The sequence below is a fragment of the Choloepus didactylus genome, chromosome 7 (assembly GCF_015220235.1).
Source record: "Choloepus didactylus isolate mChoDid1 chromosome 7, mChoDid1.pri, whole genome shotgun sequence".
In the NCBI taxonomy this organism is placed as follows: Eukaryota; Metazoa; Chordata; class Mammalia; order Pilosa; family Megalonychidae; genus Choloepus; species Choloepus didactylus.
The window spans coordinates 145,928,808-145,944,384 of NC_051313.1; the positions used below are offsets into that span (position 1 = coordinate 145,928,808).

The 15,577-nt window shown below is 41.3% G+C and overlaps 2 protein-coding genes across 2 annotated transcripts in view; one reads left to right on the top strand and one right to left on the bottom strand.

Moving 5' to 3' along the window:
- BMP6 (bone morphogenetic protein 6) overlaps window positions 1-15,577 on the bottom strand; it is a 170,320-nt gene that overhangs the window by 140,152 nt on the left and 14,591 nt on the right. The gene's annotated exons all lie outside the window — the stretch shown is intronic.
- LOC119539316 (NADH dehydrogenase [ubiquinone] 1 beta subcomplex subunit 4-like) lies at window positions 6,189-6,626 on the top strand. Its single transcript, XM_037842750.1, has one exon. The coding sequence runs from the start codon at window positions 6,189-6,191 to the stop codon at window positions 6,573-6,575; it is 387 nt and encodes a 128-aa protein (XP_037698678.1). The 3' UTR covers window positions 6,576-6,626.

Genomic DNA, 15,577 nt, shown 5'->3' on the forward strand with positions numbered 1-15,577 from the left:
AAAAAAAAAAACTGCTGAGTTCCATAATAATGTCATGCATGTTTAGAACAGCAGATAATTTCCATTAAAAATTCATTTCTATTAGGATCTGAAAACTCTTATAAGATTAGTTGAACCGCATTAGATAGACTTTTCTAATTAATTCATTAAATACTATGGGTGGAGAATAAAGGCTCCTACATGGATCAGGGAACCAGCCTGGAATTAAACGTTTGCAGAATTCATATTCATAGCCTGGATTACACAGCTCTCGAAAGGGAGTCAGAAAACTATGCCCTACAGGCCAGCCACTAGCTTTGTAAATAAAGTTTTACTGGAATACAGTCATTTCCATTTGTTTAAGTATTGTGTCTGCACTACAACAGCAGACTTGATTAGTTGTCATAGAGATCAGGCCTGCAAAGCCTAAAATATTTACTATCTGGCCCTATGAGAAAGTTTTTCCAACCTGTGCTCTAGAAGGATAAGCTAGGACCAGTAAGTTTTAAGGAGGTGGGAAATGCTTTATGATACTGAGCAGAAAGCTATCAACTATCACAGTTCAAAATTTAAATGCAATGCCTTTATAAAGCAGCGAGTTTCCCGAAACTGGGTGTGTTCAAGTAGCTCTTAAATGACTACCATGTTAGAGCTGAGATGTAGACACCAAAGAGCTGCTTAAATTGCTTCCATCTCTGAGATTCTACATCACCCTAAAGCTATCCATTCCACAGAGGTGCAGATTAGACTTCTCGAAAAATAGTCTCACTTGATTAAGGAAGAAAAACGTCTTCCATTATGGCGAAGAAAAGTCTAAAGAAAACATGCATCTTGAGAAGAAGAGCCATAGGTATCTTGTGGTGGCTGATTAGTCTGCAATTGGCCCAGTGAGGTGACCCGGCTGGACAGAAGCCATGTCCAATTCTGTGGCCATTACAGCACTTAGCTGGCTGTGATTGCTCCAAAGAGATCTGTAAACATAATTTAATGATGTCTCCGTGTAACTCAGATTGCCAAATCCTTCTGCAATCTCAGTCTTCGACAGAGTATATGTGTCAACCCAGTTATACACTTTGAAGTGTCTTCTGCAGTTAGGATCCTTCAGATCAAAAGTATTGTTTTCTAGAAATCTAGGTGGGTGAACCAATGAAGGAGGGAAGAGAGGTTTAAAAAAGTTGTTAAAGATTCATTATTTTTCATTTCTTAACCAAATTGCTTCTAGATATTAAGATTTTGGTGGGGATTTTTGGGGGGTGGGAGAGGTGTGGTTCCGGAAGTTTCCAGTTACAGTTGTGTGCCATGTCTACTACATTTTAGTTAGGGAGCCCATGGGATCGATCTGGGACCCACTGCTCTGCCAGAAAGAACACACTTCTACACTTCTCAAGCCAATTCTTTCTTTGATGAAGTTGGCAGTATGACTGGCTGGATTTGCAGGTAGGAGAGTAAGCATTCTCAGTAAAACGTTCATTTTTATGGTGTTGGCTTTCACCTTAAGATCAGCAGGAGGCAATACCACTTGGTCAAGTCTGCCTTCGAGATACATCAAAGGCACTGAGCTTAATGTGACCGAGTCAAGAGTAATCCGAAAACATTCGAAGCTTTGGGTTATAGTCAAGGAGAAGTACATTGAGAATTTTAGCTCTTGTTTTAGATTAGAGTAACTTACCAGCATCCTGATATGAATTCATCCACCACCCACGCTAATACAGTTCAAGAAGAGATGCTAGTGTTAGAGGTCAGACAACTCAAAATTGGGGCAGAAGGGGAGGTGATAAAGGAGGTTACTGGAATTTTGTCTCAACGTGTTTGATGACTATGGAACCAGACTTGAGATAAATAATGACCATGTTACTAAAAATCTTGTCATTTATTAAGTCTCTTTCAAATAAAGAACATTCACTTTGTTTTTAGAGTCCATACTAAGGAATAAGATAGCAAAGATACTTTCTGTTTCTTAAAAAAAAAAAAAAAAAATTCTGAGTTCCAGAACCAGCTGGAAAAAAATCTCAAGAGATATCTAGTTAATTAAACAGCAAAGTCAGGCAACACACAAACAAACCATCCAATAAATTTTCTAAATTTATTGTTATTGCAAGAGTCACCACAGGGCCTCAGCATAAGTCACTGTACAATTTCAGAAACTCAAAGGAAAGCAAAAACCTGCTTAACTTTCAGTTTTACATCTCTGCTTCCTCATCCTGCCCCTATAATCTAATAGATCTGTCCCAAATATTTGTTATCACAGCACCTGCTCTACTCCAACAGCCTCTGAGAATCTACACAACAGCCCCTCCCTTCTAAATGAGAAGCTCCTAGAAGAATCATCTTTTGATAGTATCCTCAGCCTCTGGCCAAGCACAGTACCTATGCAGGCATGCAAATGTTCCTGTGCATGGACAGACGGATGCAAATGTTCCTGTGCATGGACAGACGGATGCAAATGTTCCTGTGCATGGACAGACGGATGCAAATGTTCCTGTGCATGGACAGACGGATGCAAATGTTCCTGTGCATGGACAGACGGATGCAAATGTTCCTGTGCATGGACAGACGGATGCAAATGTTCCTGTGCATGGACAGACGGATGCAAATGTTCCTGTGCATGGACAGACAGATGCATTAACAGTGGTCAAGGTCCTCCAACCTTCACAATATCCACCCTTCAGCATCCTTGTCTGTTACCCATTCTTGCCCATTCTCATAACCTGTGCCTTTGCTTTTGCTAATTCTCTTGTCTGGAATGCACTACCTTCTGCCTCTCTAAATCCAACCCACCCTTTTAAGCAGCATTTTTCAAAGTCTAGTCCATGAACCCATTTGATATTTAAAAAAAAAAAAAAAAAAAAAAAACTAAGATGCTTCTTAAAATGCAGATTCCTTGGCTCCATATCAGATGTACTGAATCAAAATCTCCAGGAGGGGAATCCAGAATGTGTGTTTTTAACAAGCTCCATAAATGATTCTGATGCCCGGCGTCCATGACCAACACTTAAGAAACATTAATGATTCTTCTATCCTTGAGACAAACCTGGTAGCCATGCCTTAACAATTACTCAACCAGGTGATGTCCCATTGTCCCATCTGCAGGCAGGACTGTGTATGACCTGTAAGCACTTAGCCAAAGACACACCGAGACATCACACATCCTTAGGGGAGCATCCCAAAGGCACAGCCTCAGAGGCAGGTGTGCAACATATCAGCTCCCGCAACAACCGGCAATGGTTTCTCTGACGATTTATTATTGATCTCAAGCAGTAATTTGTTTTTCCCCTGCCCCTTTCTGAATGTAGATCTGAGACAATTTACAGAAATATAATTTTACAGAATAAATATTAAACATGTAAAAACAGGAAGGAAAAGAAAATGGGGCAAGAAAATAAGGTTAATATAGGAAAATAACTATCATATCATAAATAGAGGTAGCTCAGAGTTGCCTTGTGACAATGGGTATAGTAACACAATCTATTGAGAGTCTCAATATTCATAAGATAAAACAGAAGTTGGTCAGGAAAAAAAGTCCTGAATTTTTTTGGTACTAGCAATCTGAGCTAAATACAACTTCATAGTCTGAAAAGATTCTCAATATTCATAAAACAATAGAAGTTGGTTAGGAAAAAAGAATCTCAATCTGAGCTAAACAACGTCATAGTCTGAAAAGATTCTCAATAATCATAGGATAAAACAATAGAAGTTGGTTAGGAAAAAAAAAGTCCTGAATTTTCCTGATACTAGCAATCTGAGCTAAACACAACTTCAAAGTCTGAAAAACATATCCAACAATGTGGAATCCCCACCCACCTCCCCAGCCCCCCACCCCCATGGGGTTGCTTAGTGGTTCTCCTTTGCAGCTGAAGCAGAGAGTAGAAAACAGGTACCTACAAGAAAGGTCTAAGCTCTTGTATAGAAGGACAGAACACCAGATGCACTGACATAAGAGTTAAAAATGGTGGTATGGGGGATTTTGGACCTTACATTTTTCCTCTTTTACTAGGACCCCTGATTTGGGTAAATCATGTAAGGATTGCCAGATTTTCCCAACAGGTTCATCCTCTTGATATCTGGATTAGGCTATCATCATAAAATAGCAATACCTGCGATCCTAGAAAGTCGGGGCATCATGAGACAAGAAAGGACAATGGAAATGATGGGACTATGGAATTCAAAGATTATAGGATCCTGGAACTGGAATGTTTCTCATTAGGGATGATCCTCTGCACAGCAACACTGAATCTGCTATCGTTCAGCTTGTTTCATAATGGCAGCCTGTGAAAGAGGCTTAGCTCAGAAGCTGACTGTGGGTACTGGACCTAATCACAGCACGTGTGTGGTCCCCTCAAGAGATCACATCATTTTACCTTATACCGGCACACTGCTTCAGCTTTATACATTTCTCTCATAAGCATCATCTGCTCAAGCTCCCAAATGTAAGTAACAGGTGTTTTCCAGAAGCCCTTAAAAATAAATATGTACCACCTAACGCTTTCCAGCTTTCTTTCTGATGATATCCTACCCTCAGCATAAGGTGATGTGTTAAATACTATGACAGTCAAGGAATGTGAAGATTAAAAAGAGAAGCCCCTTATTGCAAACAAATCTATTAATAATTTATAACTATCGACCACCTAATAAACCAGGCATTGAGCTAACCAACTTAGAGCACCCTAAAAACAAAACACAACTATCATTCCCATTTTGCAAGCGATAGAGCTGGAACACAGAGAGATGGTAACTCACCCAAAGTCACACAACTTATAAAGGGTAATTATAGCCCATGTTCAAACGCAGGCAGCCAGACTCCAAAACCCATGGGCTTCATCCCTGTCCCCCCCAGACTGCCCCTACCTCAGACCACTCTAATTTGAGGCATGCCAAGGGAACAAGGCCAAGTAACAAGTAACAAATCCCTGTATGAGAAAAACCGTATTGGTCTTTCATCGTCGCTTTAACAAGTTACCACAAACGTAGAGGCTTAAAGCAACACAAACTGGTTACCTCACAGTTCTGCAAGTCAGAAGTCCAACGTGCGTCTTGCTGGAATAAAATCGAGGCACCAGCCTGCTGTGGTCCTTTCTGTGGGCTCGAGGGGAGAAGGCACTTCCTCGCTCACCCAGGTTGTGGGGAGAACTCCATTTCCTCGCTAGCTGCCAGCTGAGGGCCACCCCTAACTTCTCGAGGCCCTTTTTCCTCCATCTTCAAGGACAGGAACGGTGGCTTAAGTCCTTCTCACGCTTCCAAGCTCTCCTGCAGCTTCTACTGCACCTATCTGACTCTTCTACCTTCCTCTTCTGCTTTCAAGAACCCAGGTAAATATATTGAGCCCACCTGGATGAGCCAGGAGACGCTCCCTATTTTAAGGTCAGCCAGTTAGCAACTTCAATTCCCTTATTCCTTGGAAGATAACACTTCACAGGCATAATAACGTCAGGGTTCCAAATCTGCATACACGAATGCTACCTGTGAATTCTCCAAACCAGCTCTCACTCAGATGACTGCCCTGGGTTTATGTCCTGGGGTCACTAAGTTCTGTGGCTTTTGCTCTGTAAACAAAACTCTCTCAGGAGTAGGTCCTTATGCAATTAATTTGGGAGGTAGAAAAAAGAGGGTGTCGCCCTGCCTGAGTTGGCACTGGCTCGTTCCCAGACCCAGATTCTAGATAGCGTGTGCTCTACTTGGAACAGGTGTGGGTCTGCCGACAGCAGGAGATAAACCAGGTGGAAAGTAGAACTGAATTGCAATCTGATCAGTTCAGCCGGGTTGAGCAGCCAGTAAATGAAGCCTATAGATCACTGATTACATCGCCTCCTGGACCACTCCAAGAGGGGAAAATTCCCTGTTCTTTGACCGCAGGTGACGCTCCTAATTCTAACAGGCAGCTCACCAATGGGTGTTTTTGAATGTAAGGAGTTCCAGAAAGATCAGGGTTGGTCTATTTAAATGCCTATTTCAATCACAACCTTTCAGATTTTAGTTACTGAAACGAGTCCTTTTCCCACAGGTTATAAACTCAAGTGAGGGTCACAAATTTGCCACTTGATTTCCTCTCTTTATTCAACATTCTACACTTAAATGAAGGAAGTGAAAAATATGCAAAATATTTTTGAATTTCAAAATGTTTAAGGCCCTGAAATGCTGCAAATACAGATTAAATGGATCATTTACCTGCATAACTGCAAAAATGTCCTAGCTGGGTGCTCCGGGTCGCCAAGATGTCTTTCCCCAAATACAAGTCGTCGCGGTTTGCCACCCTGCCCACTACTCTCGATCCAGCCGAATACCACATATCTCCGGAAACCCGGCAGGCCCAAGCTGAACGGTTGGCCATAAGATCACGGCTTAAACAGGAGTATCTGCTTCAGTACAACGACCCCAACCGCCAAGGGCTCGAAGACCCTGCCTTGATTCGTTGGCCCTATGCGAGATCAGCAAATGTCTATCCCACTTTCAGGCCCACTCCCAAGACCTCACTTTTAGGAGCTGTGTTTGGGATTGGGCCCCTTTTCTTCTGGTATTATGTTTTCAAAACTGACAGGGATAGGAAAGAAAAACTCATCCGGGAAGGAAAATTGGATCGAAGTATGAACATCTCATATTAAGTCTGGCAATGATGACTATATGTGTTCTTGCTTAAATAAATCTTCTAATAACCATTAAATAGTTTTCCTTTCTTATTAAAAAAAAAAAAAAAATGTCCTAGCTGGCTTCCCCAGAAGTCTCCTCTTTTCCTGACTGTTGTTGCTACCAGAGATATCGTCCTAAAACACACATCAGTCATGCTCCAGTTGCTTTCTGCCTATACAAGATAAAGTCCAGACTTCTTAGAACTGCTTCAATATCCCTCACAATATCCTTCAATATCTTGGTCTCTGCCTATCTTTTCCAACCTCTTCCCGGGATGCATTCCAGCCGCCAGCACCAGCTCCTCCAGTTTGGGCCCCTGAGCCCTCCAACCACTCCCAAAGCACAGCTGCCACCTCCCCCTGCTTTCTTCATCCAAGAGTGCCTTCGCCTTCCACACTCACAGGTGGAAATCCAACTTTTGTTTCAATGCTCACCTTAACGGCAAGTCCTCTGCAAATGAATCATGTCCTCTTTGGTGGTCCCATAAAACATATATGCATACATGTTGGGTATATTTGCTTTTTTTGTGTGTAGTGCCATATATAACATAAAGTTTGCCATTTTAGCCATTTCAAGTGTACAATTCAGTGGCATTGATTATCTTCACAATATTGAGCTACCGTCACCGCCATCCATTACCCAAACTTTTTCATAGCCCCAAAGAGAAACTCTGTGTCTCTTAAGCAATAACTCCCCGTTCCCCATAACTCTAACCCCAGCCCCTGGGAACTTCTAATCTACTTTCTGTCCCTATGAATCTGCCCATTCTAGATATTTCACATAAGCGGAATCATATTAATATTTGTCCTTTTGAGCCTGGCTTCCTTCACTCAGCGTAATGTTTTTGAGGCTCATCCGAGCTGTAGCCTGTATCAGAACTTCATTCCTTTTTAGGGCTGGACAGTATTTGCTCTCAAAATATTTTGTTTTTACCTCAGTTATAGACGTCATCATGCTCTGCTCTGTGTCAGGCTTGGGGTTCAGGGATCTATCTCTCTCTCTCATGTCAGCAACGATATATCCCCCCCTTGACCTCCTAATCCCCTCCCCTCCCCACGGTAGCCAGTACTTAGCTCCGTTTCTTGAAAGGACTCAATACACATTAGACAACCAGATTAAAGCTGTCATTTCTAATTCTGAAGACACTCCCTGAGTTTGAGAACTTTTTTTTCCCCAGGATGTATTAACTGGTGCCTCAAATTCCATTTGTCATTGAATCTTCCAGAACATAAAATGATGCTACAGCAGGACCCATCTGCTTTGTTTCTTCATATACTATTTGAAACCCTTTTATAAATATACCTTTTGTACATCCCTTTGCAGGCACACACACAAACACACACACACACATACAAACACACACAAAAGTTAAAATAATTAACAGGGTTCCATTTTTGCTAACCGTCAAGGAAAAGCCTACAAGACTGATCCTCCCACAGGTAAAAATTATAAACTCTGGTGAGAACAGCTACGTGAAGGACCCAAAGAGTGACCAAAAGTAGACTATTCTGGAGGGGTGTGGACCCTGAGAAATCGGGAACAGCATGGAATGGGTTTCCCAAGTTCAAGACTTCTAGCTCACAGGCAGGCCCAGTTTGCACCCTGCCCCCTGGCTGTCACTCCAACAGAAAACCCACAGTCTTGCTGCCCTGAAGAACCAGAAGACAGAGTGTGGGTATCTCAGGAAAGAGAGGGACTTCTGATAGGAGAGATCCAGCAGGGGTAGTCCCAAATTCTGGGCGACCCCTGAACCACTCATGCCCAGGGCAGACTACAAGCAGCATTAGGAAATGTTCTGGAACTTTCTAGGGTGATGGTTATGTTCTATATCTTGATAGGAGTTTAGGTTACACAAGTGTATGCATTTGTCAAAACATCCAGCGGTACACTTAAGATTTGTGTGTTTCATTGTGTGGAAAGTCTACCCCAAAACAATTATAAACAAATAGTGAATTTTAACAACAAGCAAGCAGAAGTATTTAGAGGGAAGTTTACTGATGTCTGCAACTTTAAATGCATCTAAAAGACATTGGCTTGATGGGCAGATAAAGGGATGGATAAATAAAAAAGATGTGATAAAGCAGGTATAGTAGACTGTTAATGGTTGAATCTAAATGGAAGGTATACAAATATTCACTGTAAAAATGCTATTTTTCTCTATGCCTGAAATTTTTCATAATAAAATGTTTGAAAAAAATAAAAGATGAATTGCAACTTGGAGTTTGCTTCCTCAAAAAGGTGTAGAAGTGAATCATAATATCTACAGGAAACAACAGTGAGGAAGGCAGGAATTCATTGTAGAACTGTAAATAAAAACCACTTAGGTAAGAGTTTGGTAAAACATCTTTGCTGCCCAGTAGGAAAAACCATGTACTGTGGTTGACCTTAGAGAATCATGGAAATAAATTCCTCATCTCGGTGAAATGTTCTGGTGACATGTTTTATTTTTGTAGTGTTAACGGGCTATCCCAGTACTCTCTGTGGTTAGGGATGCTGGGTGACACTTCCAGAGAAGTTTTGACTCTGAGTTCAGCTTCCTGTTAGCCAGGCCCCAAGCACTAGGAGGGCCACAAAAATAGAATGTTCCAGGAGAGAGACAGAGAGAGCATATGTGCCTGAGAACGAGCAAGCAATTATACTGACCTCAAAAAGAAGTCAAATGAATGCCCAATCCATTCATCTCATGTCACCCAGCAGTGAAAGAGACAAGAAGTGCAGTGGTTAGATTACACTCTAGAGAGCCAAGATAAATAATGATTCTAACAAGAAGAGGTGGCAAAAATGGAAAAAAAAAAAAAAAAGTAGTGGGGGGACGGGTATAGAGGAACAGATATTACAATAGCCAAGATACATTAACCACATACAACAGCACCAACTATTACTTGCTCCTAAATAGAGCCTCCCCTCCCCAAAAAAATAAATAAATAAAGCAATAAACTACTCATTTCAGTGGGGAGAGGGGGCAAAAAGTATAAACACTATGTAATAGACCTCCCTCTATGTCTACATATAGATATGTATAAAACTCTTAAAAAGTATAAAATATAGCAGATTATCACTTTATGGGACTTACAAATACAAGTCATTTTCATATTGCACTTGGCTACTCTTGAAGTTGATCAAATAACATGGGAAAGAGATCTGTAGTTGCTTGTTTTCCTAACATCTGTGTCAACTCTGTCTCTCTCCCTTCTTTTCTCCATCCGAACGCTAATACATATCCTGGAAAAGAAACATGTTTACATCTTGCATACTCTGGTAGGGAGAGCAAAATGTTAGTAGGACAAGGGGGAAAAAAAAGTTCTCTTTTCCAAGACCTACCTGTCTCATGATACATAATTTAAGTACCGAAGAGTTGTTTAATTTTAAATGACTTTTATGACAGCCTATAAAAAGAGAAACATCGCAACTTGTGTGTGCTTTCCCTGATTTGACATTTTTTCCAACCTACTTGGACGCGCTCATGCCCACTTAGGCAGTCTCCCTGGATTGGCTGCTCGGAATTTAATTCTGCCTGATTCAGCTCACCAATGGTCTGGAAAGTGGAGGGAGTCAAGGTCTGGAAACGTGGCGATGCAATAATGCACGTCTGTTTCGGGCAGGCAACCAAGAGACCACCCTCCCCCTGGCAACGCCTTCCTGCTCCTGGATGGTGGATTCTCAACCTTGGCTGTGGCTTTGATCTGTGTTCAGTTTTTAAATGTTCCCTGTTGCCTAGTGGGGAGCTCGGTGACTTTGCTTCAATAGACATGATGTCACCCCCCACCCCCAGCCCTTACGTAAACAGAATGTCTAACACCTTTACCATGCAAGCCAAGTGAGGGAGTCCAAAGTAGAAGCTGACAAGATAAGTAGTTTGCATCCACACCTGCACACATGGGGAATCGTGCCTCCTCACACACAACCTGTCTGTGTTGCACAACCAGGAAATTTAAATTTAGACTCAGTAGCAGTTCTCTTTAATGCCTATTAATACTTTTTAGAGTCATAATGACATCAGGTAGAAGGAAAATAGTATTTTTTCTTCCTGAGGACTTTTTTTTTATTATTTTTTTTTAACCATCTAGAAAGTCATGGAACATAAACCCTGAAAGGGGAAGACAACTTCTCTTTTATAACCGGTGCCGTGAATAGGAATTAGTAAGCCTTGCTCACATTTGCAGAGAGCTTCACTCATTCAAATGTCCAATGTTATTAGTAATGGGGGGGAGAAAAGGACGGCTTACACCAATTTTACCTTAGAGAAAATGACCATTGATCCAATGAACATTTATCAAGTGTGCCGGTTTGGATGTATTATGTTCCCCAGAACGCCATATTCTTTAATGCAATCTTGTGGGGGTAGATGTGTTAGTGTTGATTAGGTTGGAATTTTTGGATTAGGTTGTTTCCATGGAGATTGACCCACCCAACGGTGGGCAATACTTTTGATTAGATTACTTCTGTGGAGGTGTGGCCCCGCACATTCAGCATGGGTCTTAATTAAATCACTGCAGCCCTATAAGAAGCTCAGACAGAAGGAGCTCAGTGCTGCAGGTTAGAGAGACATTTTGAAGACAGCCATTGAAAGCTGATGCTGACATTTTGGAGAGCGCCATTTTGAAATGCAACCTGGGAGCAAGCAGATGCCAGCCACGTGCCTTGCCAGCTAACAGGTTTTCCGGATGCCAACTGCCTTTCTCCAGCGAAGGTATACTCATGTCTATGCCTTGGTTTGGACACTTTTATGGCCTTAATACTGTAACTTTCTAAACAAATAATCCCCTTTATAAAAGCCAATTCATTTCTGGTATTTTGCATAACAGCAGCATTAACAAACTGGAACTTCAAGTATCGACCAAGATAAGGCACTACATTAGGGACTTTGGGAGTGGGGGACGGAGTCAATGATAAACACAACATTATATGATGCAAATCAGAGAAATCAGTATGGAAGGGACCTTACAGATCACATAGTTTAACCACTGTATTTTATAGGCAAGAGGCTATGATTTTCCCCAATTCATGCAGCTGGTGAGTGGCTGTAGTGCACTGAATTACGTCCCCCAAAAAATACACCTTCAAGTCCTAATCCCTGCTACGCGTGAATGTGATCTTATTTGGAAACAGGGTTTTGCACATATAATCATGCTGGGATCTTAAGAAAAGCTCATACTGCACTTACAAGTGGGCCCTAAACCCAGTGACTACTGTCCTTGTAAGAGAAGGGACAGGGACCTGTGAGACACAGAGGCACACGGGGGAGAAGGCTGTGTGAAGCTGAAGGAAGACATTGGGGTGACGCATATGGTGGCAGAGCCAATCTGGAACTCAGGAGTCCTGACCGACCTACAAACCACAGGAGGCCCATCTGCACATGTGCCCCTGAAATGAGATTGAAGCTCGGTGGCTTTCTGCATGGAGAAAGCCTCTTATTGTGATCCAGGTGTCCTTCCCAAGAGTCAGGTCACATGGGCAGCAAATTCAAGAGTCTTCCTTGAGGAGGTAGCATCTGAGCTGGGTTTAATGAATATAGAATTGAGAACATGGAAATGGGCAGGTGAGCCATGTAAATGGAAGAAGTCATGAGAAAAGGCCAGAAGAAGGAAATCACGGAGCCTCCTCATTTGACTTAATAATAATATATGTGAAGATGAGTAGAGAGGATAAAACTGGAAATGGACTGAATTCCGAATGGCATTTTGGCTTTATTCAGTAGAACATGAGGATCCAATGAAGGTGTTGGAAGAGAGAGAACATGATCACGTCTGTGCTACAGAAAACCTGGGATGGATTATAGCGTGGCTGACTAGTAGAGAAGTCAAGCCCCCTAATCTCAGGGATTTGAAAGAGAACGGGAAAAAAAAAAAAAAAAAAAAAAGATGGGTGAACCCTAAGCTAAACCATGGACTATAGTTACCAGTCCAATTACAAACATGTGCTTTCAGCAAGTTTAACAAATATTCCACACCAGTGGAAGGTGTTAATAATAGAAGGGTAAATGGGACTCCTGTATTTCACGCATGATTGTTCTACAATCCCCAACTTCTCTAAGAAAAAGAGTAGTGGGGAAGAATAAGGCAATGTACACAAGAAAGCACTTAGAAAACTAACGAACATAATAAAATGTTTTTCTTATCCTGCCTTTGGAAAAGGGTGGAAAAAGGATTCTCCAATCTGAATCACCTAATGCCATCTCTTGTAAATGCTTAAACTCTGGAATGTGTTTCTAAGTTTGTCTGTAAACTAGAGCTACTCTTTCTACCTAGTTGTCATGAAAAATTGAGAACTGGCAGCATATGGATTCCTTAATAAATACCCATCTTTGGCCAAACTGAGGTGCCCAAATTTTAATAATATTAATGATATTACTCTTTTTTTCCATCATAAAAGCAGTTACCACATTACCAAAATTGAAAAGTAGTCAAATTAAAACAAATCACCCATAACTCCACTACCTCAACTGCTAAGATTTTGATATATTCTTTTTCAGTGTTTTCTCCCAAGTCTGATGTGTGTTTTTAAAATGTGGTAATTCTAGAGTACAAACAAGTTGAATCATCATTTTTCGTTGATTTTAATAACCCGAGCATTTTCCGTGTTATCACATAACCATGAGTTTCAGTGAGCTGACCATGCAGTCCTCTAAGTAATAAAGTAGAAGAATATTCTCTAAAAGGAGTACATTTACTCCTCAACTGAGGCCTCTCAACTGACTAGAAAGGAAGGCAAGGAAGTCGGGAGCTCAGGGGCTGTCACTGGAAACCAACTCCAGCCAGCCCTTTCCTTGGTCCTTGTTTTGTTAGAATCACTACTAACCGGGGTAGGGTAGCTAAAAGCTGCATTCTTCTGTTAAAAAAAAAAAAAATGGTGGGAACACGGAGTGAGAGATTTTAGGAGTAGAACCAGTTATTCTGGCACATTATCGGATGAGCAGTGAGGGCAGAATTTGAGTTGGAACTTATAAAACTCACAGTGGTTCTCAAACCTTAGTCACCATTCAAATCGCCAAGTGAGTCTCTGAAAATGCAGATTCCCATACCCAAATCCCCAGAGTTTTGCTTTTGTAGGTCTGGGGTCCAAGAATCTGTATGCCAGTCAATACTCCAGATCTAGACTGATCCACAAATTCTTTGTCTGCAGTGTTGCAACAAGTACAGAAATTGAGAGTGTTTAGATGGTTCGATAGCAATTTGATGGATAATTTCACGGCTATTGAATCTACTAATGAAAAATTGACAATCGTGTATGAATTGGTGTTCATTTTTTTCATTTCTCTTTTCTAGTAATTCATTTTTATTGAGTATTACAAAAGTATGGGTCCACAAGAGATTAAAAATTTTAAAAGACCAGGGCAAATAAACTGGTATTCCCCAAAGGAAGTTGGAGAAGTGTGCTACCAGATGACTCTGGTGTAGACCATACTTGGACCACACTTTGGAGAAACAGGTTCGCAGCTGACAGCTTCTCTGCAGCGGACATCTGGCTTTCTGAACACACTGGCTGCTGGATTTCCCACACTGTGACCCACTCCAACCACCAGACCACCGAGCGGTGGTCTCTGGAAAGCCTGATATCTGCCTGTCATCATGCCCTACAGCTACATATTTTCCCCAAATTCCCTCAACTCCACCCATGGGCTATCTCTCAGCCCCTGGAGTTGGTCTAGTGTCACATGCCAACCTTTCAAAATCCTTTGCATTTTTCAGGAAATGTCCCAAAATACAGCAGCAGTGTGAGGGACAGGAAAGAAGCCAAAAGTGAGCAAACAGTATTATAAAAGTCAAGGAAAGAATGTTCTAGAAGGGCTGTTTGGCAGGGAGAAAGATGTTTCCAAAGGATAAAAGCAAAAAAAATGCAATTTCTAGTTAAGTTTATAGAATATTTGGAGAGGATGAGCATGGGGGAAAAGTTGGGGGTAAACTGGAATCTACTTTCCTAAAGTTCATGGACCTCTGCCCTACTTAAATTGCCATAATTTTAAACAAAAACACAGAGTAGCATCTTTGCAATGTCTTTCAGAAGGGTCATATTTTTTCAACTTGAATATTTCAAAACAAGATGCTAATAGTGTCTGTATGCTTGATCTTACAATAAGAGATCTATTTTTATTGTTGTTGTCTAAAATAAATATGAAAGGTAAGATATAGGGTAAAGGCCAATTACAACTTCAAAGACCTGACCCCATGAAGACGTGACCCCATGATTCTCTGACCCATGAAAACCATCCACAAACATCTTCAGCAAATTACTTTCCTAAGGATGCCCAAAGCATGCCATATAACGGCACTGATGGGAATTTTCACTGCCTTTCCTGTGTGTTAGGATTGATTATTCATACCCAGGTGTTTTAACGAATAGCTCAGAATATGTATCTTGTTGCAGTGATGGTTTCACAGGTATACAAAGATGTCAAAACTTAAGTTGTATATTCTAAATATGTGCAGCTTTCGTATATCCTTTAGACCTTGTATTAGTTAGGGTTCTCTAGGGAAAAAGAATCAATAAGAGGTATCTATGAATATAAGATTTATAAAAGTGACTCACGCAACTGTGGGTATGCATGAGTCCAAATTCTGTAGGGCAGTCAGTAAACCGTCAACTCCAAGGAAGATGTCCAATGAACTCCTCAGGAAAAGAACCGGCAACTTCGACGAAATCCTCAGGAAATGAACTGGGATCTTCAACGAACATGTTCGATGAACTCCTCAGGAAATGAACCAGCAACTTCGACGAACTCCTCAGGAAATGCTTCGCTGGGCAGCCGAAGAAGTGAAGGTCCTCTATCTGTCTTGCTTATAAGTCTTCAGCTGATTAACTGGATTAAATCCAGCCAACTGTATTCTCTCATTGTGGAAGACATGTCCTTGGTGAGTCATCAGTCACAGATGCAGCCAATTGACTGATAATTTAATAAACCAGCCTGTTTGTTTATCAACCAGCCACAAATGTCCTCGCAGCAATTGTTAGGCCAGTGCTTGCTTGACCAGACAGCTGG